We start from the raw sequence: 1,553 nt of genomic DNA on the forward strand, positions 1-1,553 counted from the left end.
TTTTCATCATTGCTGTCTCATTATACCAAAGGTATCTCAAATTTGATCACTTGGAGACCATTTTTCTTCAGTAAAAATTAAAACTTTGAAATAAAGCTAAAAAATAAGAGTTACATTTATAATTTAATACTATTAGCTAAATGGAAAACCAGAGGAGATATTTCACAAATCATTTAGGAAAAAAAGAAGTCCAGACAGAAAAATTGGAAATACATTATTTTGAGAAGGCTGAAATTTTCTTTCTTATTTTAAAAAATAGAAAAATAAGGCCATGACTAAAAATATTTAATTGAACACACAGAATCTCCTTGTCCTCTAACTATATCCACAGACAGATAATGTTTCTGATCAAAACTCTGCCACACATAGGGTTTTTCCCAAAGCAAGTTTAACATCTTTGTTCCTCAAGCTGTAAATTAAGGGATTCATCATGGGAATCACATTGGTGTAAAAGACAGAGGATATTTTCCCATCATCCGCAGACACAGAAGATGGTTTGAGATACACAAATGCACTTGATCCAAAGAACAGAGAAACAGCAATGATGTGGGAACTGCAGGTGCTGAAGGCTTTGGACCTGCCCTCTGTGGACTTGATGTGGAGGATGTTGGAGAGGATGAGACCATAAGAGATAAAGATGGTGAGACTGGGCACAGTGATATTGATGCCTGACACAATGATAACTTCCAGCTCAATGATATAGGTATTTGTGCAGGAGAGCTGGAGGAGAGGGTAGATGTCACACAAATAATGGTTGACGGTGTTTGCATCACAGAAGGTTAGTCTCAGCATGCATCCAATGAGGGTTGTTGCCTCAAAAAATGCCATCAGGTAGGAACCAAACATAAGGCTGAAACACACTTTAGGGGACATGGCAATGTTATACAACAGTGGGTTACAGATGGCCACATAGCGATCATAGGCCATTGATGTCAGCACATAACTTTCAGAAATACCAAAAAAACACAAAAAGTAAAGCTGGGTCATGCACCCCATGTAGGAGATAGTCTTCTTCTCTGATATGATGTTGATCAGCATTTTAGGTGTAAAAACAGAAGAATAACAGAGATCTATGAAGGACAAATTAAAGAGGAAAAAGTACATGGGTGTGTGCAGGTGTGAACTCAACCCAATTAGGATGATCAAGCTCAAATTTCCCATCACAGTGACCATATACATTACTAGAAACAGGAAAAACAAGGGGAGTTGAAGAATTGATTGGTCTGTTAATCCCGCTAAAATGAACTGAGTCATGAAAGAGTCATTCCTTGGAGCCATTCTTCTCTAAGGGAATCTGTGAAAACAAAGAGAAGGCTTACATAGAGGAAAAAGTATCTCTCACATCTTCTCACATGTGACGTTATGTACTAGGAATGACTGTGGGTAGCCCAAACTGAACCCATTGAATTTACTTATCATTACCATGGAAATGAGTGACAAGAATTTCCTTTATAAATGCTTTATAAACTAAGTAGCAAAAAGCATCAAAATTTAGCCTTTTACCCAAAAGGATAATGGAAAAGAAGTTTGAACCAAGACAGAATTTTCATTCT

At 37.0% G+C, this 1,553-nt stretch overlaps 1 protein-coding gene across 1 annotated transcript; it reads right to left on the reverse strand.

Annotated features, from left to right (window-relative positions):
* Positions 1–348: 348 nt before the first annotated feature.
* Positions 349–1,278, reverse strand: LOC120874374 (olfactory receptor 8B3-like). The gene has a single exon (XM_040255748.1). It carries the CDS (start codon positions 1,276–1,278, stop codon positions 349–351), a length of 930 nt encoding a protein of 309 aa, XP_040111682.1.
* Positions 1,279–1,553: the final 275 nt, after the last annotated feature.

The sequence above is a fragment of the Oryx dammah genome, unplaced genomic scaffold, assembly GCF_014754425.2.
Source record: "Oryx dammah isolate SB20612 unplaced genomic scaffold, SCBI_Odam_1.1 HiC_scaffold_15, whole genome shotgun sequence".
NCBI classification, from domain to species: Eukaryota; Metazoa; Chordata; class Mammalia; order Artiodactyla; family Bovidae; genus Oryx; species Oryx dammah.

What these genes read in the sequence shown, in the direction of transcription:
- LOC120874374 (XM_040255748.1), bottom strand. Translation starts at nt 1,278, where the DNA reads ATGGCTCCAAGGAATGACTCTTTCATGACTCAGTTCATTTTAGCGGGA.